The 23,577-nt window shown below is 42.3% G+C and overlaps 1 protein-coding gene across 2 annotated transcripts; it reads right to left on the bottom strand.

The window, feature by feature from the left end:
• Nucleotides 1–222: 222 nt before the first annotated feature.
• CRTAP (cartilage associated protein) lies at nucleotides 223–22,281 on the bottom strand. 2 transcript variants are annotated; one of them, XM_074898143.1, is made up of 7 exons: nucleotides 21,761–22,281; nucleotides 17,999–18,148; nucleotides 17,220–17,391; nucleotides 15,432–15,560; nucleotides 13,659–13,804; nucleotides 11,140–11,223; nucleotides 223–947 (listed from the first exon to the last, which is right to left on the bottom strand). In XM_074898143.1, exons 1-7 carry the CDS (start codon nucleotides 22,196–22,198, stop codon nucleotides 888–890), a joined length of 1,179 nt encoding a protein of 392 aa, XP_074754244.1. In that variant the 5' UTR covers nucleotides 22,199–22,281; the 3' UTR covers nucleotides 223–887. The 2 variants fall into 2 exon arrangements, with proteins under 2 accessions (XP_074754244.1, XP_074754245.1); XM_074898144.1 differs by lacking the exon at nucleotides 223–947 and adding an exon at nucleotides 1,465–1,521.
• Between the last annotated feature and the right edge of the window lie 1,296 nt (nucleotides 22,282–23,577).

Genomic DNA, 23,577 nt, shown 5'->3' with positions numbered 1-23,577 from the left:
ACATGCAAATATTTTTCATGATTCCACTTAAAATTGCCTGACTCTCCACCTGTACTTACTTTTAGATGAGAACTATGCAGATAGTCCAACCAGACTGAAAAAAACCATGCAAACTATTTTCTACAGAAGAGAGTATTAAATAAATCCATCATCATTATTTTATATAAGATTGGTCCCACCTCACACAGGAACCACAAGCTGTTTCAACAGAAAGAGTAAGAATTGGTAGGAAGAATGAATTCTTTATTATTCAGTTCTAAGTGACCTCAGTTTTACACCATGAAAATTAATTTAGGTTTTAGGAAAGATCAACACTGCTTACAGAATTCTTCAAGCAATTTTTACAAGATCACTAATTGTGCTTTGTTAATCATCTTACTTCAGCTATTTAAATGTATCTTAACACCTTTCGGGTGCACTGGAATTCAGTATCACTTTATTCATCATCTCAGAAAAAGACATATATAAATAACACAATACATAGCTTAGAAAGTCTAGAGGAACCGTTGTCTTCCATGGTTCATAATCTGACAAAAGTTCTTCGGAATTTAGCTGTACTGTTCTAACTTAGTAGAACAGCACTGAAACGAGGAACCTTAAGTGTTAGCCCAGAAAAAAACAGTCTCTTTTGTTGTGTTTGTGTAAAGGAAAGAAAGCTCAAGAGGAAAACCCATATGCACCAATTCTGTAAATGCACAGTGAAAAGCTCACAGAAGAGTCAGTGCAACATGGAAGTGATCTTTTAGGAGTGGATCTTGTGACATAAGGTGGAACCTAAAGGAGCAGCTTTAGGTGTATCTAAATGGAACTACAGGTGACCAAAAACAATAGCAAGGGGCAATGGTGAGTCTTCACTCTTGCAAAACACTTTGTGGTGATTTCACTCATCAGGATTCCTTCTTTTCCTCCACTTCTAACAGCTCATCAAGGAATTCCACAACTTCACCCTAGAATGGATTAAATTTAACAGAAACAAGTTAACCCTGTACTTCAAAATCAGTGGAAAATTTAAAGTATTTTAATCAAAACATCAACTGTAATAATAATAATAGGTGTCCAAATAATTTTTAACACCCTTCATACAGAAGCTAGGTCAAAGCCTATAAAATGCAAGTAAGTGGCCCATACAGGGGCAGCACAAGTACTTGCAGTGACATACAGACCTTAAAAGAAGGAAATGTTACACTTCCCAGCAAATCCTCCTGATTTTTTTAGGTATTTAAATAGACAATGAAATACTCAAACTTAGAAAGCAGAGGCATAAAAGTTTAAAGCATCTGTTAAATTAGGAAACTGCTAAAATAATATAAAACATTAAAGAATTTCAGAAAGCCTCAAAATTCAACAGAAAAGTGTTTTGTAAAACCATAACTTTGACTTCGCATCTGTCTGCTCTAACTGTTTATGTCCTGTTAGTCTCTTCAACACACACCTTATCCATTTTCAACCACAGATCTTCACATGTCATGCTTCAAGGCAGCAAAAATGTAAAGAACCAGAGATACTAGAATGTCTTCCATACTGGAAACAAATAGGTTTCGTTTAGATCCAGACTAGAAAATACTATACTTAAAAGCTCCACTCTGCTAATACTACCAACACAACATAACAATCCAACTTTATTTAAACTACTCCTAACATAGTTGTATGTCATATACGATAGTCAATGCCTTTCTGCAGTCAAGCCTGACTACTCTGGGATGAAACAGCCCCACCAGCTGGAATTTACTGCCTTGTCAACCCAGCTACAGTAACGGAGTTAAAACCTATGTTCTAAAAAGGCCTTAAGATATCATTTAGGTTTTTGCCAAAACAAATTGTCACCTTCTGATAGAAAAATATTCTGCTGGAAAACCTGATCAGCTCTTACTCTCATGTTTAAAATAATAAGAATATATAACAGTTATGTTGAAAGCAAGTCACCCTTGCTTGGATACTCATTCCTCTTCCTTCACCCTCCATTCCAAGTCTTTGTGAACGGTATTAGGCTTCTGAGTCTGCTCAATAAATACTGCAAACAGTATTTTACAATCCTAATTAAATTTCAAGCACAATTTTGTCTAGAAAAGTATTCCTTAGGAAGACAGCACCTTCCAGACACATGCAGTTTGAGATTAAAAATTTTAGTTTCCTATTCTGGTGAGGAAAGGGCATTAACTGTCAGTGAAAATAATAAGAGGAAATTGAGAATTTTTGTCTATTTTGAATATAATTGTATTATGGATACGGTGATTAAAAATATTAACATCACATTTTTCAGAAGTGTGATTGGCAAGGAGAGAAATAATGAGAACCAAGCAAATAAAAAATAAAAGCAGGAGGAAATCTGGCTGAAATAACTGCTGCTCTTGTTCCCTGATTCACAGTTCCATCTCAAAAGACTGTTGAGTTGTTGCGACTATGAAGTGGTTTTAGCAAGTCCTGAAGAACGGCAATTTATTTTGCTTTGAATTTGTTCAAAACATCGAAGCATCCAATACAATAAAAAATAAAAAGACAAGAAAAAAATGCCAGCACTTTCATATTCCCTACTCACCTTCCCGGTTGCAGGAAATCTGACATCTGGAAAACAGGAATTTGACATTTCTGCACGTTTTTCTTTGTTAGAAGTATTTTGATTGCTTAAGGAGCCCGATTGTGGGAGGAACTCGCTACTACTTCACAAACGTACATGAAGAAAATAGCTACAAGTTTCAACAGTCACTATGCAAGCAGTTGAAAGATCCAGAGACAGAGGCACAGAGGACTTCAGGTCAAATTTTATAGCACAGCTCCTAGAACTGTGGGCACAAGTATTTGGGTGCCTTTTGAAGCACTACAGATTAGCAGGTAGGTCCCATTAACTCTGATCAGAGATAGGAGACTGGGAATACAGGTGTCTACCACAGGTGTCCCAGATCTAATTCAGACTGATTCTTTTACTCTTCAGGATCCTGTATTTCATTTAATGAAATAATAACAAATATTAAACAGGATTTCTCTCCTCAGTCTACCTGAAAAGACAACCCTCAAAAGGGGAGTCTGAGAAGTGGGGTGAAAGGCATATACATCTGACTGGATCACCCAGAATTAAGTATAAGGAATACATGGGAATTTCAATATTGTACCTTTAGGAACTACACCCAACAGGAACGATTTATATTACTGTCAAGCTCATCAGTAAGATAGGCTATTTCAGAAGACACAGAAGATCCAGACAGATTTCACATTTTTTTCTTCTGGTATGTTTTCAAATCCAGAAACACATAAGCAGCCCAAGTTTTAAATAGAAAAGGATATTTAAAAGCAACAGTATTTGAAAAAAAAAAAAAAACGGACTGAAATCTCCAGTGCCTAAAATTGATCTCTACAGGAAAGTAAGATGGAAGCTGTTGCAGTCTAATGAGAAGCACTGAGGAGTAAGAGAGGTTGAAATATGGCAAAAATATAAAAATAGTTGCCAAAACAATATACATACAGAAAATACACTGTAATACAACTGAATAATTGCCTGGATGTTGGTTATTTCTGAAAAGGCAAGAATTCCAGATTACAGTTAAAGACAAGGAAAACCTGTAGTTAAAATACTTTTGCCTGCCTTTCAGGGTCAGAATGTAAAACATTTGCAAGTTGTCCATAGTGTGGTTGGCAGCCTAATGAAAAGGTGATAGTGCTATGTCAGAAGAGCTGATGACAATGTCACACTAGCAGCTATGACCAGATTGTCCTTGCCCCATTAGCACTCACTTGACATCAAGGCAGGCATTTTGCATGACTGTAGTCAGCAAGTATTTCACAGGTGTTCATTCCAGGGAAAAAGCCTTCTGCTTACTGATAGCTAATAACTTCATGCTGGCCCTCAGATCTGGAGTCTGAAATGATTCTCTGATATGATTTAAGCCAGGGGTTCTCAACCTTCCCTTCACCACAGATGCCCCTGAAATACGTTTTGTGGCCGCAGACCACCAAGACTTAAGTCAAGATTAAAAAAACTAGACTGCATCAAATATTTATTTCAATTGTCTCATGAAGGGTCTTCAAATTTGGAGAGAAGGGGAAATAAGTTAATCTGTTAATGCACACACTCCTATTATAATATCTTTATTGCAATGATGCCGTATGAATTTAAAACAATAGCATCAACACTTCTTGCTCAAATGACCCATCTTATGGTATTTTAACATGCTATATCCAAATCTGATGCCGATTTTTACATTAAAATTTGATGAAAAGTTTTTACAATTCTTCTCACCTTTCCCCTTGTTTGACTGTGCTCAGTCACCATATATTTTTGTGTATGGGTCCAGGGCCACCACTTGGAGGAAGAGACTTCAGCCCTGTTGTGGTCCTAAAGAGGGCTGTTGGGTTAAGAAAATGTCTTTAAGAGAAAAACCACCTAGTTAAAGTGGGTCCCACCAACCATACTAGCTCCGAAAATACTAGTGCATCAGGGCAGGCGGCGTGGGGGGGCTTGAGTATGAGAGGAGCGTTGAGGGGAGGGGGCTGTGGGAAAAGGAAGCGCAGTACTTGCCGCGGGCCAGACCAGATGTTTCCGGGCTGGATGTTCCTCACCCCTGCTTTGAGCCTTCACAGACCCCCTGTGATGATATCATGGCTCCCCAGGGGTCTACAGACCACAGGTTGAGAACCAGTGATCTAAGCATTCAGAGTGACAGAGCTCTTCCTGTTATCTGGTATGCTATTTGGCTCCTACCTAAATAGGAAGGACATCGATGTTTACAGCAGCACCAAAGTCAGCTCCAAACCTGTAATTCTTACTGCTGCCAGCTACTAGAGGGGACAACAGCCACCCAGCTCTAATGCAGGTTACATAAATATGCTATTCAGACACGGTGCTGATGTAAATCAGAATTGAGCAATATATGGCCCAAAGCATGATGTAGCTGTCCAGCTGGTAGCTAGTAAATCAGCAAGTGAAGTCTGACTAAGCTTGAGGAAGAGAAGGGTTTGCTGCGAGACCAGTACATGCCTCATAGTTCGGCCCTCAACAGCTGGAAAGTATGCACATGTTGACTGCTTGGTCAGCTGCAGTGACACATGTCCTCGTTAGCAAGCTGGCCCTCCATCCACAGTTATTGCCTCCTGGTTTGCAGTGGAAGCCAGGTACGTGCTGCAGGTACAACAGCTCTGCTGGCACCCCATGGCCTCCCTCCCTGTGCTACCAACCTCTTCCTTCTCCCAATCCAGGGACAGTCAGTGGAAAGCGGGAGTGACAGAGAAGGATGTTTGGGAAAAGATGGGACAGGTGTAGCCTGAAATATGGGAGGATGATACCAAACGGCAGCAGGGGAATGCTCCCAGACTGGTGTGAGTGGTAGCATGAATCAGAGAAGTTGATCTGATCAGCTGGAGCCTCTAATTATCTGTCAGATATGCAAACCGAGCACCCTTGGCTTAGATGAACAACTGAACAGAGGCACGAGCAGAAAGAACAAGTTTTGTACCACAGTAATTCAAGGTTTTACAGATGGTATGTGAGTAGGTGGGTTATAATAAAAAATAATTTTAAAACAGAGTCTTGGTCAATTCTGAATAAGCTAACCCAGGCTAGTGAGACTGGTGCAAAAGCAAAGCTAAAGCATTTGAAAAAATAAGTCCTAAAAAGGAGAAAAAGGCAGAAGTCCTCACTTATTACCGCAAGCTGAGCGTCTAAGACCAAGGTACACATTGGGCCAGGGACTGTTGCTGGCCCTTCCTTATGCAATATTAAATGCTGCATCCACACACACAAAACACAAACTTTCAGAAGAAACACTTGTACTTCGGAGACTCCTAGCTAGCTATTAAAAGAAACAGCAAAGAGGAAAAGCTACTAATACATGGCTCAGTTATAGCCCACTTGAGACTTGATGGTCCAGCACCAACTTTTCTTTTGACAGCATCATTTAAAAATAGTAGCAAGCAGTAGCAGTTGTACTGCTCACTGACAGAGCCAGATGCTTTGCCGTTGGTTGCAAAGACTAAGCATTGCCTTCTGCGTAGCAAATTCTAATCGTGGGTCCTTGCCTCCACCTACAATCTGTTCTGTCCCTTCTCAGTGTGGACTGGAAAAGTTTGGGGAAAAAATAGCTTTCTTGTAATAACCCTTACTATCCATGCAGATCTGCGGATGGCCTTTCCTATAGGGATTCCATATGCACTGTGGTGGGATAGCCTGTTCTTCAGGGAACTAACAGGGAATATTAAAATAACAGTGTTCTAGACAGAATTAAGATCTACAGAAAAATATTATTATGGACATGCTTTCATGAGTGATTATCAGGGAATGATATAAGAAATGCCATAAGAAATGGCATTTATCCTAACTCATCCAACAAACTGAGCCTTAAAAGACAATACACAGAGCAAGAATTGGCTGGATCTTTGTTCCCTTATAATCTATGACTTAGAAGAAAAAATATTTATCCCCAAAAATGTCCCCTGGCTGTCCTTCACAGCAAAAATTCAGATTTTGCTTAAGTTCAAAAATCTTGATGACTGGAAACTTGTTCAGCTTGATTCCCTTATGTATTGGGTGTAGGTGGCAAGGTTGTGGTAGCAAGAAGGGCTGCAGGGGTGGATTCTGTGAGGACAGAAGTTACTACTCTGAGGACATGAGTTACTGTCCTGTCACTGACCCAGTGACTAATTTGAGTAACTAACAGAAATAGTAACAAAGAGTTAGGTTATGAAAAACAGCAAATTTTGTTCAAGGACAAATAACCATCTTTTTCAAGAGTGGAGATAAAGGTTTGATATGGATGACTGTGGAGGGTATGTGGTCCGTGGGCCTGGTAGACCCTGTAAGTGCCCACCACACAGCCCAGTGGCCAGCGATATTCTGGGGGGAGACACATTATTTCAGGATAACAGCAAGGCATGTGTCAATGAGTGGCTCAGCCTGAAAGGTTTATTCAGCCTTCAACTAAGAAAAAGTTCCTCGGTCTAACCTTCAGCTGAAACACGAGAGTTTACTGTAACCACCTCAAAGCTCTCCCAGATCCTCCATGAGCAGTAAAGACCAGGCTGAACATTCCTTACATTCTAGCAGGGGAAAAAAAAATCCCTCAATTCTTTGTGCAGAAAAATTATTTGGCCCTTAACTTATTTATTTTTCAGATACTTAGTCCACAGTGTGACCCACTGTCACATGGTTTTAGGTTGGGTTTTTTTCAATATTAAAAGAGCTTAGTTGTTCTTTACATGTATGTTAACTACTTTCTACACTGTTTTTCCATTTCATTTTTTAATGATATATTCTGAACATGTAACTGTTCTCTTCCCATATACTATGGGAGATTACAGTACACTGCAGTTATTACAGTAATATTTTACAGTAATCTAATAAATGCACTTTCCTCTTAACATTTTTATAATGCCTATAAAACACGACTCAACCCAGTTTCAGCAACTTCAACATTGTTCCCATTGCACTGAAAACAGAAGCCTTCTAGTGGCTTTGTTTCTGAGTTCCACTTGCTTGCTTTATGCTGCATGCAGAAGCTTAAGAAAATCTGAGCAGGTAAAAATTGTTCCTAATGTCAGTATTGGCAACTTGAGTACATCCTGCCATTTAAGCCCAACCATGCCAGTGACTTCCCATGGTAGGTGGTTTAAATGGAAGGAGGAACACCTTTGACCAAGATACATATCCATGAGTAAAGAAGCAAGAGTGGAAAGCAGGAAGTTTCTGGAAAGCCAGCTACATGTGCAGTATCTCCACTCGGAAAATATGGTGAAAAAAATCTCCTTTGCTTTTTTCTTTAAAGAAGCATATGTTGACAGGGACTCTAACAATGGCAATTAGCTGACAACTGTCTCTGAAACAGCTGCCACCAGCTCTTCTTAGTGTAGCAGTGCTATTGTAGCTGTGTTGGTCTGAGGTCACAGGCAGGGCAGGGTTTACAGGTTTGAAGTTACAACTTGCCGTTATGAGCGCACTTGTATAAATCATTTGAACATATGCAAAAAATGAGTTCATAAAGCCAAAAATATGTTAGTGATTCCTGAACAGAAAAATAGGCTGAATTCAGATTATTGTTTGCTATCAGCAGTCCACTGGGCCCTTGTGCTTTGACACTATTCTGTATGTTCTCTTTCCACCAATCACATTAGGTCAACACTTACTCTCCTTTGCATCACACTTAGGAATGGAGCATTTGAATTTCAGCTACTGTACAAATGGACACACATATTATATACAAATAAAAAGCACAAGATGCCAGAACAAGAGGGTCAAAGCTTCCAACAGTTTTTCACCTACTGATTAAGTACTGAAAGAAAAATCACATTGCAGGATCATCCCAGCCAAATTCTTGTGGTTCTTATGTAATTTAGAAAGCTAAGTAGCTATCTCTGAAAAAAAAATCCTTAAGAACATTGATTTTATGGGCCAGAAACATGTCTCATACAATTAGTATAGTGCTGAACTTATATCTACACTAGCGGAGTATCTGGCTCTTAATGGCATTTCAGTTTGCTGTTTAAATCTGTGAAATGCTTGGAGTCATATTTATTATAGACTTTATACATTACACAGAAGTCACAAAGCTTGACTATCCATGGCCAACTAACATGACAACACTGTAATGTTCTCTTAACTTCACTGTGGAAAACTGTAAGACTATTTAATAATTACTTTTAAGAAAAAGTAATTTGTAGTTAGTTGGCATTAACGTTCTCTGTCACCTCTCCTGTGTTAAATGTTTGAACTAGAGTTTTTAATTTCCTTGTGGAAAAACATCAATAAAGTAACATGAACAGGACAGTATTTCTTGTAGTGGCATATGCAAAAATCATTACTGCATGTTCCAGCCTCTGCAATTACTGCAATGTATTATTGGAAGAAGCCACATGTTCTCACTCGCTTTGTTAATGGGATTTAAAAAGACACATGGATGATCTGGGATACAGGAGCACTGAGAAGTCTGAATAAAATGAAATTCTCCACTTGGGAATAATGACATATTCACATAGGAAGAGATCATTTTGCCACATCAATCCTTTTGCTTCACTCAAGGAAAGAGAGTTGATTTTTTTCCTGAAGATTATTTTATGGGCTTGTTGGCCGACAAGCAACTTCAGACAGCAGACATGGACCATGGAAACTCACAAAAGGTATGGCCTATGGCCCAAGAAGCACATGGTTTAAATAAATGGAGCGTACTAAAAGAGAGGTTGCCTCCATCCTTAACAATTTTTAATAAAGCTTTTATTGGAACACCTTATCTGGGTTTTTCATCAGTTTTTAGCATTCATATGGAATAAACTTTTCCATCCGTGCCAGGAGAAATATTAAAAAAATAATTCACTTACATTACCAGGTCCTGCCCATATAGCAGAAACTGCAAGGTAGTGATTTTACCTTTGTGCTATTACTGCACTGTCTGGACTCCCTGGAAGGCTCCCTCAGCCAAAGACAAGTTCTGGTAGCCAGGGATTTATGAGTTCACTATCAAAAGGCAGAGACAAGCCAGAGGCATGGACAGCCTCCATCTCTCCCAGGTTCTTCAGTCCTAGTAAAGGAGGGCACAGAGGCCCTTCAGCTTTTCCTTGGGAGAGAACGGTAATTTTCCTAATAGCATGAGAGTGTGCGGTAGGGGTATCCGTGGCATGACCAGGCTCAGCAGTTTTGGTTGTTTAACCCAAACATATAATCCAGGGTAATGCGACTTCCTTGTCACTTTCCCAAAAGTTTGATGTTTCCACTGTACTTCACTCTTGCAGATTGCAGCCATTTATAACTGCAACAGTGAAATGGGTTACAGGAATGAATGCCAGCAAATGAATGCCTGTTTATTCTATACACAGTGCTTGAGGCTGAAGATTGTTTCTATAATCCCTTCATGTAACAGTGTATGGGGAAAGCCCTCACAACAGACTGCTTCTCCCCTTCCTTAATTACTCATCCCTGTGTTTTGAAGCAGCAGATATGAAAGAAGGAAAAAATTACAAATTAAGTTTATGTCTAACGTAAGAAAACATTATGGGCAAAGCACAAACCAACAAGGGAATATAAAAAAGTGCTCAAGTATTTCACACCCTGATGAAAATCCATACAGACTAGTCCTCATCTATGCTTAACCTTATAACAAGTTTATTAAACTGTCTTTCATGGAGTTTTATCACAATGGAAAGTCTTCCTAAAGTCTGGTAACCTTGCAATGGAATTCTGCATATAAAGTTGTTTTCAGGTCACTAGCATACTGAAGGCAGCAGACACATTATTTCTCCACTATAAAATATTATCTCTCCCTATGTGCTAGATAACGTAAAAATTGCAAAGGTGATTTCATTTGTTAGCATAAACCATCTTTCTCTTTTTTAACTAAAAAAGACCTCAGCAGTGCTTATTACAAGTACTCTGCCCCATGCCATAACTGAACCTAGCTCTTTGCCAATGCCATCAACAAACTATTCCACCATTTGAAGATTTTTTTTAAACCTTTAAATGAAAGGTTCAGAAAACAAAGCAAAACAGAAGGCAATCCAAAGCCTCCCATGATTTATACTTTAATTTCAGCTGTGGGAGACAAAAGAAAAGCCCTTTCAACAGTTTAACTACTTTTCTTGCACAAAAATCCACTTGACATATTTCCAGTCTAATAGCAGTCATTATATGTTATTTGGCCATGAATCCTAACCATTTAAGAAGCAAGACTGGGTGACCAAAATGTTACTGTGCAGAAAAAAATAACAAATAACAAGACTTCCTTTTTACAAAAATTACAATTTAGGTGGTTACTTCCGGACAAAATTATATGGATCTTTAAATCTAATTTCAACATTTCAGAAAAAAAAACAACAAAACAACAGAAAAACACTGGGTTTAAAAAAAAAATATATATATGTATATATATATACACACTACTTCTCTGCCCCCTGGTGTTATAGCTTGCAATGTGGATTTTCTTTTTCTGTGGGCTCAGTGCATTATATTTACCTTTGTGCTAATACTGTGTATTTTTATGAATGGTACATGATGTTCCTTGGGTTTGTTTCTTATATTCCATTTAGAAAAGAAAAATTCCTGATAAATTGATCACAGTTACAAGCAGATTTTTCCGTATTAGCTAAATCCTGGAATTCCAGCTATGTATCATCTTCACTTTAATGTGATTGCTGGTTTTTTGACTACAATTTCCTTTCTAGAAAACTTACCTCATCATCATCCATCAGATGTTCCTTTGCAAATTCATACATTTCCAACTGGAGCGTGGTTATGTTGTGGTATCGAACTGCCTCCTATCAAAAACCAAAATTTCTATGTCACTTTAGGGTAGCAAGACAGCAGTGTCATCACATGTCACCTGAAACGACTCCAGTGAAGTCAGGCCCAGATTTAGTAGAAGGTGGATCCCAGGGGGAGTTATAATGTTTGAGAAAGGAAACAGCAGACCAGCAAGCAGCGTATCCAATGTCTTCTGTGGCTCTTTCTAAGCACAGGCTCCACCGGTGTGAGAAGAACAAAGCACTCTCCTCTTTCTCATGTTTCAAAGCATTGGCGAGTCTGAGACTAAGGAATGAGACTGCCAGAGCTGAGCAGCAGCCTGTGCCTGCATTCCAGCGGGCTTTGGACGTGAGAAAGCCTCTGTCTCCCTGTGTGCTGGCATATAGCAGCAGGCAGTTCTGGGAAAAAGAGACGCTAAGCTATTTTGCATGATAATGACTCACCACCCCTGCCTGAGTCTGGGCTAGGGAAATTCTGCACGGTCACCCACCTGTCCCTCCTCACCTCCCTGGCTGTTTGCCTGCACAGCACAGTTTAGCTCAGTCACCTACTCGCATATTTGTGAATACCAACGGCAACCTACTTTGATGGTTCCATTTAACTCTTTCTGGGGAGGAAAAAAGGAGACTTCCTCTTTCACAAGAATGTCTAAAGCTTAGTGCCAGAGACAAATGCTGCTGTCACCCCATTACCGCTTTGTGAAAATAAACAAGAGGCATTATGGTTTTCATAGCAAGTGATTAGGACAGCAAGCAACTTCTGTTCCTAGTTATATGGATCAAAGTACAAGAAAATACAGCTGTGTGCATTTCATATTTTATATTTAAAAACTAAATTATCTGTAGTCCCCAGCTCCTGAGAAGTTATCAACAAAACATTCAGAGTTAGTGTAGGGCCCTTGTTCTGTCCTCTATGCATACGTATACCAAATCTGCAGTCTGCAGTTTAATACTGTGGCTACCCCTCACTCCCACCACCATCAAATACTGTCTCCAATATGACTATAAAGCACAGTTCTATTCCCAAAAGCAGTGACAAAAGAGTCGTCCCTTCCACCTTTGAGCTCAGACTTGCTGCTGCTGCCTGAAAGAATCAAATGCATTTTCTCTGTCTTGTGTCTCAGCTGGCCCTGCAGGACAGGCCTGTGTTTCTAGCGTGTGGATAAGGCGTGTTGCACATAACTCGACAGCTATCCACAAATAACAAACACTTAATTCAAACGGAGTGGTATTTTTGACTTGGCTGGCCTGAGAGGAAGGGAAGTGTAATTATCAACTCGATGCAACCTACAAGGTGTAAGTGAACTGCTCTGCAGTGCTGCTACAGGTAAGTGAGCCACGTAAAGCATCGCACAGCTGTACCAAGTTCAACGCAGCATTAAGAATTAAGGGTCTTTGGGCCAGTACAGGTCTCGGTCACTGAGATGTCTAAAGAAACAACACAGAAAGGGCAACTGGAATGTTACCCTGCAGGATGGCCGCTGTTGCTTCAGCTAGGTTAAAGCAACTGACGCTTCCCCAGGGAAGTCATGCCCTAAGAGAAGGTACTAAATTTAATTTGTGGAACATGTATTGCTAATGACTTAACTACTTGTACAGCATGTACCACTGATGCCTGAGGAGTCAGTCACTCAGGTGTCACAAAGCTGTTAATTCAGTTGCATGACATAAATCCTGGTAACAAGAAATGACAGAAATACAATTTGATTGTCGGAGTCCAAGCTGCAGGGGTCCAGAAACACATCAAAGATGCTTTTTTATTTAAGATTTCCTTGGACATGGAAATTTAAGAACATCATAGAAACCCATTTTTAGAGCAATTTTTCAAAGCTAGATCAGAGTCATTGCTGGATGGACTGATGTTTACTGTGGGTTCTTTGTAGCATGTATTCCAACTGAGATAATCAGATGCAATATGGTCCTGAGCCTTTTTCCATCCTCATTCACCTGTCTATGTTCTAAATGGAATAAGTGGAAATTGAGTTTAGCTGGGGTTATCATATCTGGACACATTCCAATGCCCACAGAACCTGAAATAACAAGCAGGTGAGCAACTACATGTTGGCAAATAATAAGTGACTGACAAAAGCCCGAATGTCACTGGAGTGATCTTTTCATCAGGAGATTTCAGAGGCCAGATGCTTTATTTACTGAGGTATAAAGATATAAATATGCATAAGAGGCAGACAAGTATCAGCATGAATTTACTTTGCATCATATCATATTATATCCTACTGTACTGTATTGCAACACAAAAGGAAGAACTATGACATTCGCTGTCTACATTACACAGTACATCTCTGTGTACAACTTTCTATATCGTGTTAATAAAACAGTATGTATTTACCTCCAGAACCAATAGATAGCTCCCATTTTCCCAGCCTCTGACCCACTGAGTTTCAGGGAAATATTTGAATGTATCTAGAAGGCATTTTAAGTAATGCACCTACCGATCTGGGCTGAAAATCCTCTTCTTTAAGTCCCCATTTGTCTTTGTGGTATTGATAATAGACCATGTTCTGTTTCATTACTTCATCTTTCTGGTCAAACAGGAGGTAACTAGCAGCACAAGAAGCTGCATTCTTCATGTCATTCACTAATTAATAAACACACACACACACACAAAAATCCAGACAAGGTAAATGAACAAACTCCCACTGTTATCTAAGCTCTGAAAATCTCAGATGGAAACAGAACCTCCCCAACAGCTGCATATTTCTACCTCCCGAACAGCTGCATAGAAGAAAAAAATTGCTTCCCACAAAGTATATGCTATTTTTGTGTCCTGAAACAGGCAAGGTCATGATTCAAAAGTGGGGATTTACCTCTGATGTTTTTCTAGGAAAATCCTAACCCAATGTCCCTCTCAGATATCTGTAACAGTGAGGCATCAGCCCATAGCTGGTGATAGCCACTGGGATATTTACTAATAAACAAACAAAATACTAAATGTAAAAAACCCCACTTCTTTGTATTAGAATTGACAAAGAGGGAAGAGTCAATGTGTAAAATGTGTAGTCAAATAACGGAAGCAGAAGTCATTAATGGGTTGATGTTATGTGGCTGAATGCATTTCCCTTTGATGCTGGATTCTGCAGAAGCAGCTGTAAGGGCTATATGTGCTCTTTACAGTGCAAGTAGTTCCTCAAGAAACCACAAAATTCACTGAATGATTTACCTATCCAATATATAATCACTGAGCACCAGAACACTAGAATTTCTGTTAAGTGGTCCCCTCTTTCTTCAAAACCTATCAAATATATAGTCACTGAGCACCATTCTAAGAGGATTATAAGAATCCACTAGGAAAAAGCAAATGTTATGAAATACTCTGTAGGCTTGTCTATGGAAGAAATTCTGAATAATAATTCTGAATAATAGATAGTAAATTGAAAACTAAGTATTTATTCAATAGAAGAAGTGGTGTTATGATAAATGAGTTGCCTCGAAGTCAGAATCTTTCTTCTCTCTAACTGAATGAGTTGGAAGTTTAAGAAAAAAAATCTTGTTAAGAGTTACACATTCAGCTGCTTAACAACCATGTGGACCTGACAGTGTGACCACCATGACTTTTTGGTACAAATCATGGGGTTTTGTACACAGGTGTACAAAACGTGTCTGTGCCATTGCACATGTTCCAATGTATAGGAAGTGCTGACACTTTTTAACATGTTGTAAGTTACTTCAAAAAGACAGAATTGGTGTTTAAACATGTAAACATCTAAAATACACTTGAACAACATTTATCATTTCTATGAACATTCATCATTTATATGAAACTTTGAAAAGTGTAAGCAACTAGTGCCTAAAGTAGGTACCATAAAGAATGAAGGGGAGTGATGGATCAGATCACACTTACTCTGTAACTGCCTCATTTTTCCAACACCCAAGTGGAGATCAGTCACAACCATGCATAACTTAAAACAGAGGCACCTGCCCTGGGCAAAATCCAGCCCTTAAGGGACTTATGCTGAGCAATTTATTTTGTCATGAACAATTCTATGACCACAGGCTCTATACATAACATTTATCTCCCATGTCTGTTATACAGGGAGAAGAAGATGGCTGGCATCTCAGACTTTCTATCCCAGAACAGATTAAAAAGCAGATTCTGGAGGCCACTATTTACATTCTAAAGCATTATAACTAGAGGGAAAAGATTATGAATGGAAACTGTCCCGCATCACCCCAACATTATTTAAGCACATTAAATCACTACTTACATTTATAATAAGCAAACTGCAAGTAATGGTACATGGTGGCCACAAATTTCTCAACAACAAAGCCTCCTATAATGGGTGTCAGATTATTCTCGCACTGCACTTTGCATGCAAGGACTTCAATATAATGATCTATAAGGAAGAAAACAACACCAAAGGATATGGATCGCACAGTGAATTGTTACAACCCCTCCCATTAGCTGCCCATTAAAATTTGGCCTGGGTCTGGCTTATCTGGATCTTGCTGCTTGGAAGTACTGAGCATCTACAACTCCATCTGAGGTACCTATCGAAGTACTGGTACTCAGACCTTCTGTAAAAATCGGTGCAGTGTGGACTTGAAATGTATAAGAGCTGCAATTCCAGAGAACTAAGGTTTCACTGACACCTACAGGCAGTAGGTGGTAGGTTTTACATAAAGTCTTACGGAGTATTGCCTTACTTCCTGAGAACTTTACAGTGCTATTTTTTAAGAAAATGTTGAGACCCTTTGCAATTTCAGTAAATTATTGCATTAATAAGGTCCATGTGCTGCTGAGTAAAACTTGCAGGTGACTGCAAAATAAAACTCCAGAGATGGACGCATTTCATGCTTGCAGTTTGGACGTTCTAAAAGAGAAGACAGACGTGAATATGCTGCTCACTGCAGAATACCTTTCTGCAAGAAATATTTGAGTTCACAAGCTTACCTGGTCTATAAAAGCTTGCTACAATGGGATAGGACTAGAGGTGATCTTATCTTCAAGAAAATACATTCCGAGAAAACCTTCCATCAAAGAATTTCAAGCATTTTCAGGAAATATAACATTAGACAACACCACCAAACAGAAATCTGTTAAAGCCTTAATTTCCCTGTTAGCCATGTTTGGCAGGTGACAGCAAGTCATCTAAGCTTGAGCAGCAAGTCTCTGACCAAGGCAAAAGAACAGCAAAGGCCCCTTCCCCCCATCTGATGTTTTCATCAGAGAACTCCTAACATGAAGAATGCTGAAGTTAACTAAAAATCACTGGCCAAATGAAATTACCAGACCCATCTTTTACAAGAGCACTGGAGACTCCAGACACAGTAGTGTTCAATTCCAGCCAGCACTTAAAACCAGGAACACCAGTTGCTCAGTGAAGTGATCCCATGCAATAAGGACAGCTGGCTTCCAAATGTTAACTCATTGCTCAGGGATAAATACGTATCTAGTGCAATTACCAAATACTTCTGGTTAACACTTTTTGCTGCATCTGCTTTCTGCAGTCAAAACCACAGAGGCAGGATCTATCTCCCTGGAGCAAGAGCACAGTTCAGTCCAGGCAGTGCAAGTAAATTTGAGTTTTCCTATCTCAAGAACAAAATATTTGAAATGCATGCACATAGCTGTGGTAACATCATCGTGGTGATGGTGTACTGCTGGGAATTGTCCTTTCCTTCCAAGAAGGAAAGAGAAGGATGACAGCAAGTGCCAATTACAGCTGCACATGGACACCATACCCTTTACAGTGGCTTAGGGGTTATCCTGATGTCAGGGCTCTGAGTCACTGGGGAAGAAAGTCTATTTCTTGCTTTACCACCTATAATCTGACCGTCACTCCTTAGATGCTGTCCTAGGCACCTGCCTGCTTTGCCCAAGGATAAAACATGGCTTGAAGAATAGCCTGCGATAGCTATTCCCTGTCAGCGGTACTGGTGGATATCAAGCAATTCCATGCTGTGAGAAATTGTGAGCTGCTCATGCATCAACGTATTTCACAAAAGTTTCCCCTCACCAACACATCTAACGGCTTTAAGACAAAACCACCCACCTGCAATGGAGAGATAGAAGTCTTTAAAATCTCTGATCTCTCGGGAGCCTTCACAGGCTGCTGTACAGTCATCGTAGGCTTTGAAGAAATCAGGAAGAGCCAGTTCCATGTCCGAGATGGACGTTCTCCAATTGTCACCATTGTATGCTCTCACAGCCCTGACAAAGAGATTCTGAAAAATTGGCAGGAATGAAAACCAGCAGTAGCTGATCTATGGAAAGCTGTGTGTAAATTCAATTACAGTAAATGATGTCTTTACATTTCTGGATTACTATATAAACTGTTAACCAGTTAATGTGGATGACTAATGGATTTTACCAGGTATTTTCTAGAGAGCAGCGTAGGTAATTCCATTTCATATCAACAGAAAAACCTGGACAGAAGTAACAATGTAAGTCTAAAGCACAGGTTTTGACAAAGATTTTCAATGGAATCTTAACAGCAAATGTCTGAGTTCTTTTACGCTGTGCCACTACACCACTCATGCATTTGAATAACTCTATGCGTCTGCTTAGCTCCAGTAGTGATCTGCATGGAGTAGCTTTCAGGTATGCCACTGTCTACGATTCACTATGACTCAATTATGGAACAGTGATCTGCATGAGAGGTGAGAATTACTGAATGCATCAAGAATGCAGAACAGAGATGATGGAGAAAGACAATAAGAGAGAAAGGAGAGCAAGAACTGAGAACACATAAACAAATGAGATCCCTGAATCTCACACAGTAAGAGGAGTAATAGAGCAGTTCCAGAAGACCAGACTGAATAAAAAGCATACCTCATAAGGCTTTGTCTCCAAGTCTTTAATATGCTCCTCAGCATCAGGTATGCTCTTATAGTAGGCCATATTTCTTTGCATCATCTCATCATCTGGATGCTTCAGAAGAAATGTGTGAGCTGCTGCAATAGCTTTTGGAAGATTATTAGCCTAAACAGGGATGGGGAGAGGAGGAAGGGGGAAAAAAAGGTTTATTGGAAAAAAAACAATTCGAGTTTCCCAGTTTTTGTCAATTTCCTGCAGCCTCTCTATTTCCAAACTTATATGTCACAGAATTGTCTAGGTTGGAAGACCCTGAAGATCATCCAGTCCAACCATTAACCTAACATTGACAGTTCCCAACTACACCATATCCCTAAGTGCTATGTCAACTCCACTCTTAAACACCTCCAGGGATGGGGACTCCATCACTTCCCTGACTTCTACTGAAACCACAGTCTCAGCAGCTAAAATGGTACAGTAAAAATGATACAATTCTTCTCAGTTTTATTCCTAGCTGCATCACTATGAACAGGGTTTTTTTCATTTTAGAAGTCTATTATTGTTGCAGATAGCACAGATAATGATTATAAATCAAAAAGGCAACTTTTTTTCCCTTCCCCCTCCCCTGTTCATAAAGCTGAAGAGGCACAAGATTATACTGTTGCTCTTGTCTGAGATTAATCTCATGGAAATAACTGATGCTCATCTATGGCTACTGAGCAGGAGTCATCACTTACCACGTTTCCATGATGTTCATGTTACTTATTTGCCTAGCAGCACGGAAGACAGTATTACAACAATACATCTTCCTGATAGTGTTATGAAGTTAGAAAAATAGCAGGGACTTGCTCAATAATTACGTCCTAATGTACTATGTGATTTTCTGTACCCATTTTTAAACTAACTTTAAACCCCATTAGAGACACTTTGTGAAGTACGTATTCCTCATTTACAACTCAATGTGCCAAATACGTATGCACTTCTGTGTACGTGCATTTATAATTTTTATTTTATATAGATACATATTTTAATAAAATATATACTATATATACACATATTTAGGAAGAGTGAAAGTAAAAGTCTTAAGTATTTGTGAAATGTTAAAACCTTTTCCTTCGCAAGCCAAGATCCGTATCAACCCCTCCAGCGTACTGATGTGTAGGAGATACAGAGTTCCACCTCACATCTGAAATAGCTTATGGAAGTGTACATATAAAACAAGGAGCAAGAATCACAAGCACGTATGCACATGCACTCTTCTGTTTGCATCCACAAAAGGTACCTTTTCATTTCAGAAAGAAACTTGAGAGATGACTACACCAAAGAAAGACTTAAACCCTGACATGAGCTCCTGCTGCTGCGCCGCTCTGAGTGTCCCAGCGCTGGAACTCTGCCAGCTGCCCTTCCTCTCTGTCCCAAAACTATGCGCTTCCAGTCAGCCCAGACTGTGCTCAACATGCAGGGAAATCTCAGCTGCACTTTCGTCAAATGCCTACTTGGTTTCTTTTGTGCTTTATGCTTTAACCCTGTTTGTTGGTAGGCTGACGGTTCTCTCATTTTTGCTTAGTCCATAATTCACTCTTGGTTTCAACTTTCACCAGTTAAAAAAAAAAAAAAAAAAAGTTTTGTAGAAACACATTCCTAAGCAAATTCAGCGGCTATGAGAAAGCTCCCCCCAGAGGAGCAAGCGGCAGCACAGAAACATCTACTTCCAGGATCTAAGACGTGGCAAGATTTCACTGTAGAACCCACCTGAATAAACACATGGTCACTCTAAAAACTTACACAAAGCATTTCCCTCTGCCTTCTTCCTATACTATAAATGCTGTTGGAGGGGCGGGGGGGGGGGGGGGGGGGGAAGTGACATTCCTTTCTTCAGAATGCCACCAGCTAGGAAAAAATCATTTGTATGGAGAAGTTTGTAGCTGCAGAAGGCCCATTCAGAACTCCCCAAGTGAGTGATAAGAGCTCAGAGCTGGCCTACAACCTAGTGAGAAAGGCAATGTAAACAACTGGCACTAAAGGCAAGAACACCAAACAACACTGCCCAAACCTACTGCAACCGTGATTGAAAAATACTTTAAAGGGAGAGGGAGGGGTTTCTCCAATTTCCCTCTCCCATTCTTACCTGTCAGTTACTTAGCTGTACCAGAAACAGTAGGAATGATTTTTGCTATGATCCATGCATTGAAAACTTTGTGCACACCACGAGGGGGGAATGGATAGTTAAAGGAAGACAAGAAATGGAAACATTTGTGGTGATGTCATTTTGGTATCCTTATACAGATTTGAGAATGCCAGGAGTGCCTGCCCACTCTGTTATTCAAAAGAAATGTCCCCTCTTTGATACCTTCTGTTCTCTGTGTTCCTGTTTTTACAAGAACACATTTCCTTGCATCTGTTTGTGTAATTTGGGAAAACCATTGAATATTTTCCTGAGAAAACACCACTCCAACAAATAAGACACAGCAACAGTTAAGAAGATATGTGTTTCCAAGCAGCAATCTCAAAACCAATGCACAAGCATACAGTCCTATATAACGTATACTGGGATATGTTGGAGTGAATCCCTAAGAGAAAACAACCTAACCAAAGAGCTCAGCTTGTTTTCTCCACCCACAGATGTCCCATTTATTTGAAAGGCAAGTAATTGCAGTATCTGAGGGGATGGCATGAAGGATGGACCTTGATTTAGAGAACAGAAAATGAAGATGAAAAGGAGGGAGAAAATAATAAATTAGATCCTGGACAGATGGATGAGAAGAAGCTAGAAAAATGTGATGAAATCTGTTAAAAGAGGTGTGTGTCCCCAGTCTTGGCTGACCCAAGATCAAAAAGTAAATACCATTCCAGGGCCAGCAGCCAATTTTCGCTTTATTCCTTCCCGTGGCTGTAACAAAACCGGTGTTTTGCAGGCATCAGGCTATCTGCGAGTCACAGGCTGGGGGCTGCTGCACCTGAAAGACCTGGACCAGAAGAGAGCAGTCGAGAAAGACAGAGACACTGAGGAAGAGGAAGCAGGGAAGAGCGCCTGCAGTAGGGGAGCGGTGAGATGAAGGATCTGAAAAAGGTTTCAGAGAGGGTTAGAAGAAAGTAAGGGGGATGGAAAGATGAGAGGGGCAGGGGTAGGACTGGCACAACAAGGTGCAGGGTCCAGTGGCTGGGGGTCTGGGAAGAACTGGGAGGGGCTAATCTAGGGGACGGGCTGGATGGGCTGTGGAAAAACTGGTGAAGAGTGAGCTGGACGGAACTGTGTGGGCAAGAAGGGGGAAAGGCAAGGCACCCAGTGGTTCCACTGTGGGTTACACGAAGTGGGCGAGAGGACGAGGCTGAAAGAATCGCCACGGAGAAGAGGATGATGCGCAGGGCCCGGGGAGGGCAGGGACTGGGGGCCCGACCACGGGAGGGGGATAAATGGAGGTGGGGTGGGAGACAACTGGCAGCTAAACTGGTGCGCAAGAGGCGATGGGGAACGAGGCCGTGGCCCACAGTAACCTGTTCCGAGGGCCTGGCGAGAGCCGGCACGACCGGAGGCTTGTCCGGCGCTGGGTGCAGGAGGCACCCGCCTCCATCGAGGCCCCGCAGGGACGCGCCGCGCTGTCCCGCCGCGCCGCGACACCCCCGGGGGCTGCGGACAGACACGCCTGGCTCGGCCCGGGGGTGACGCTGCACCCGGCCGGCTTTGGGGAGCCGCGGCCGGGGTCAGGGCGGGGGGAGCGGAGCGGAGCCAGGTCAGAGAGGTGGGACAGGCGGGATGAGGGACTTCGGGCCGGGCCTCACCTTGAAGTAGGCGAACTGCAGGTACTTGTAGGGCTCGCGGCGCTGGAAGTCCTCGAGCAGGTCGCGGCCGGGCTGGGCCTGGCGGAAGGCAGGCAGCCCCTGCTTGCAGCGCCGCAGGCACTGGGCCCGCCGCAGCACCCCGGCCAGCAGCTGCAGCTCGGCCAGCGCTGCCCCGGCGGCGGCGGCGGGGGGGGGCTGCCCGGCGGCGCTGCAGTTGCGGTGACAAAAGGCCTCGCTGTCGCGCAGCAGGCGGTACAGCCGCATGCTGACCTCCAGGTAGCTGACGCTCTCGGGCCAGTTCTCGGTGCTGTACTGGTCCAGGCCGTAGCGGTAGGCGGACTCGAGCGGCATCAGCTCGTCCCGCGGGAAGCTGCGGAAGCTGTAGCGCTCGTACTGCGCCCCCGCCGCCGCCAGCAGCGCCGCCAGCGCCAGCCACATGGCCGCGGGGTCGGCCGCCGACCGGCCACCACGTCGCCGCCGCGGGGAGAGGGGAGCGCCGGGGCCGGGGCCGGGGCCGGGGCCGGGGCGGAGAGAGGCGGGGAACGGGGGGCGGGAGCAGCCGGTCCGGCCCCGCCCCGGGCAGGGTGTGCGCGGCCGGCGGGGGAAGCTGCTGGTAGGGAGACAGGGGACGGGACAGAGCGGGGGTGAGGCAGTGTCGGCGTTGGGGGGGGCGGCTGCGAGGGCCGGAGTGCAGCCGCCCTCCCCTCAGGGGCCTGTTGGGGAAGCTAAGGAGGAGCAGCTACGGTTACCACCGGGATGAGAGACCGCCCCTTTTGGGGCACCCTTTTTGAACCTCTGCCTCTTTCTTTCCGCTCTGGGCTTTCCCCCCCTTCCCGGCTTGCCCTGGATTTGGTGATCGTCCTCCTTCCAGAGCCTCCTGGAGCCCCAGGTGGCCACTGGCCGATGGTGGCCATGTTTGCAGAGCCACGGGCCAGCTCCTTTTTGTCCCGCCGGCGTGGCGGGCTGCAGCGACAGCGCCTCTGGTGCTGGCCGGGAGAGCGGGAGGTGCCTCCTGCAGCGCCTCGGGGTGGGATGGCCGGAGGGGTGCGAGGCCTTTGTGCTCAGCAAAGGGGGGGGGGTGGGGTGTGGCTTCCCTCGTCCCCTGGGGGAAGGTCTTCAAATTTGGAGAGAAGGGGAAATAAATAAATTAATCTGTTAATGCACACACTCCTATTACCTTTATTGCAATGATGCCATATGAATTTAAAACAATAGCATCAACACTTCTTGCTCAAATGACCCATCTTATGGTATTTTAACATGCTATATCCAAATCTGATACCAATTTTTACATTAAAATTTGATGAAAAGTTTTTACAATTCTTCTCACCTTTCCCCTTGTTTGACTGTGCTCAGTCACCATATATTTTTGTGTATGGGTCCAGGGCCACCACTTGGAGGAAGAGACTTCAGCCCTGTTGTGGTCCTAAAGAGGGCTGTTGGGTTAAGAAAATGTCTTTAAGAGAAAAACCACCTAGTTAAAGTGGGTCCCACCAACCATACTAGCTCCGAAAATACTAGTGCATCAGGGCAGGCGGCGTGGGGGGGCTTGAGTATGAGAGGAGCGTTGAGGGGAGGGGGCTGTGGGAAAAGGAAGCGCAGTGCTTGCCGCATTTCGGGGCTGGACGTTCCCCCCCGCCCTGCTCTGAGCCCTCACAGACCCCCTGTGACGACATCACGGCCTCCCAGGGGTCTGCGGACCGCAGATAAAAAAAACCCAACAAACAAACAAACAAAACACCCAACTCTCTAAACCAACCAAAGCAAAGCAAAAAGCCCCAGTGTTTTTACTTCTGTCCAGAGCAAACTGACGTCCT

Source organism: Athene noctua, chromosome 2 (assembly GCF_965140245.1).
Source record: "Athene noctua chromosome 2, bAthNoc1.hap1.1, whole genome shotgun sequence".
Taxonomy (NCBI): domain Eukaryota; kingdom Metazoa; phylum Chordata; class Aves; order Strigiformes; family Strigidae; genus Athene; species Athene noctua.
This window is presented reverse-complemented; position numbering and strand designations above follow the sequence as displayed.

Excerpts from the sequence above, each read along its gene's own strand:
- CRTAP (XM_074898143.1), bottom strand. The coding sequence starts at position 22,198 with ATGTGGCTGGCGCTGGCGGCGCTGCTGGCGGCGGCGGGGGCGCAGTAC. Across the intron at positions 18,149-21,760 it reads TGCAGTTCGCCTACTTCAAG|GCTAATAATCTTCCAAAAGC; the intron begins GTGAGGCCCGGC and ends ATCCCTGTTTAG. Across the intron at positions 15,561-17,219 it reads CTTCTATCTCTCCATTGCAG|ATCATTATATTGAAGTCCTT; the intron begins GTGGGTGGTTTT and ends TCTTCCTTATAG.